Source organism: Malurus melanocephalus, unplaced genomic scaffold (genome assembly GCF_030028575.1).
Source record: "Malurus melanocephalus ecotype Western Australia unplaced genomic scaffold, MMel_1.1 scaffold_876, whole genome shotgun sequence".
Classification (NCBI taxonomy): Eukaryota; Metazoa; Chordata; class Aves; order Passeriformes; family Maluridae; genus Malurus; species Malurus melanocephalus.
In genome coordinates, this window is record NW_026624108.1 from 3,794 (window position 1) to 5,081 (window position 1,288).

Consider the following 1,288-nt stretch of genomic DNA (forward strand, 5'->3'; position numbering starts at 1 on the left):
CCCAAATTTTCACCTGAACCTCCCAAATTTTCACCTGAACCTCCCAAATTTTCACTTGAACCTCCCAAATTTTCACCTGAACCTCCCAAATTTTCACCTGAACCCCTCAAATTTTCACCTGAACCCCTCAAATTTGCACCTGAATCCCCCAAATTTGCACCTGAGCCCCCTAAATTTGCACCTGAACCCCCAAATCGCCCCCCGGGCCCCCAAATCCCCCCCGGAGCGGCGGCCCCGCGGTTGTTCCCGGGTGCTGCGGGCACTCTCAGCCCCCCGAGGGTCCCCCTGGGCCGTTCCCCCGGGATTTCTCCCCCCGTTCCCCTCCCCCGGCACCGAAATTTGGGTTTTTCTCTCCTCTGGCCGCTCCCGGAGGTTCCCCCGGCTCCGTTTCGGCTCCGTTCCCGAGGCGCTGCCCCCGCCGGAGCCCGAGAGGGGCCGGGCCGTGCCGGGGGGCGGCTCCAGCCCGGTACCGGCGCGGGGGGAGCTCCGAGCCCGCCCCGCCGGAGCCTGCGCGGGGCCGCGGCCGTGGCAGCTCCGCGATGCCGCCTCCGGAGCCCATGCCCGGCTACGGGGAGCTGCTCCGCCGCGGCTACGGCAGCCTGGCCGCGGCCGCCCGGGGCTGCGGGGACTGCGGCTGGGAGCGGGCGCGCCGGAGCTGGGCCGAGAACGCGCACCTGGGCTGGCCGGAGGTGCTGCTGTGCGGGATCTGCGCGCTGGCATGGACCGCGCTGCGCCGCGCCTGCTCCCGCCGCCTGTTTCGGGTCAGTCCCGGGCCGGGAACGGGATGGGAACGGGATTGGAACGGGGATTGGAACGGGATGGGAGCGGGGATGGGAGCGGGGACAGCGGGGGCAGCGGCCGTCCCCGGGATGGGGATGGGGATGGGGATTGGGATTGGGATTGGGATGGGGATGGAGATTGGGATGGGGATGGGGATGGGGGCGATGCGCCGTTTCCGTTCCTGCGGCGAGAAGAGGACGATGCGCCCCCAATTCCGCTCCCGGCCCCGCATCCCCGAGCGCCCCGAGGGACCGGGAGAGCCCCCCCCGCATCCCCGGCCCCGCAGCCCCGCMAGGATCAGGGTTATTCCTTCCAGGTTATTCCCGGCCCGTTCCCCGCCTTCCTCCGGCGCTGCATCCCGGCGGACGGAGCATCCCGGTGCACCGGGAGAGCCCCCCCGCGCCCCCGCCATCTTTCCATCCCCGCATCCCCACCGGGCTCGGCGTTTTTCCTTCCCGCTTGTTCCCCCGTGCCCGCGCCTTTTCCCGGGGCTGTGTCCTGCAGGATT

At 70.2% G+C, this 1,288-nt stretch overlaps 1 protein-coding gene across 1 annotated transcript in view; it reads left to right on the plus strand.

Annotated features, from left to right (window-relative positions):
* The first annotated feature begins 527 nt into the window (after positions 1–527).
* Positions 528–1,288, plus strand: part of CERS1 (ceramide synthase 1) — a 12,493-nt gene continuing 11,732 nt past the window's right edge. Inside the window, exon 1 of the mRNA XM_057385832.1 lies at positions 528–761. Coding sequence (XP_057241815.1) covers positions 540–761 — 222 coding nt within the window. The 5' untranslated portion in view covers positions 528–539. The remainder of the gene's footprint in view (positions 762–1,288) is intronic.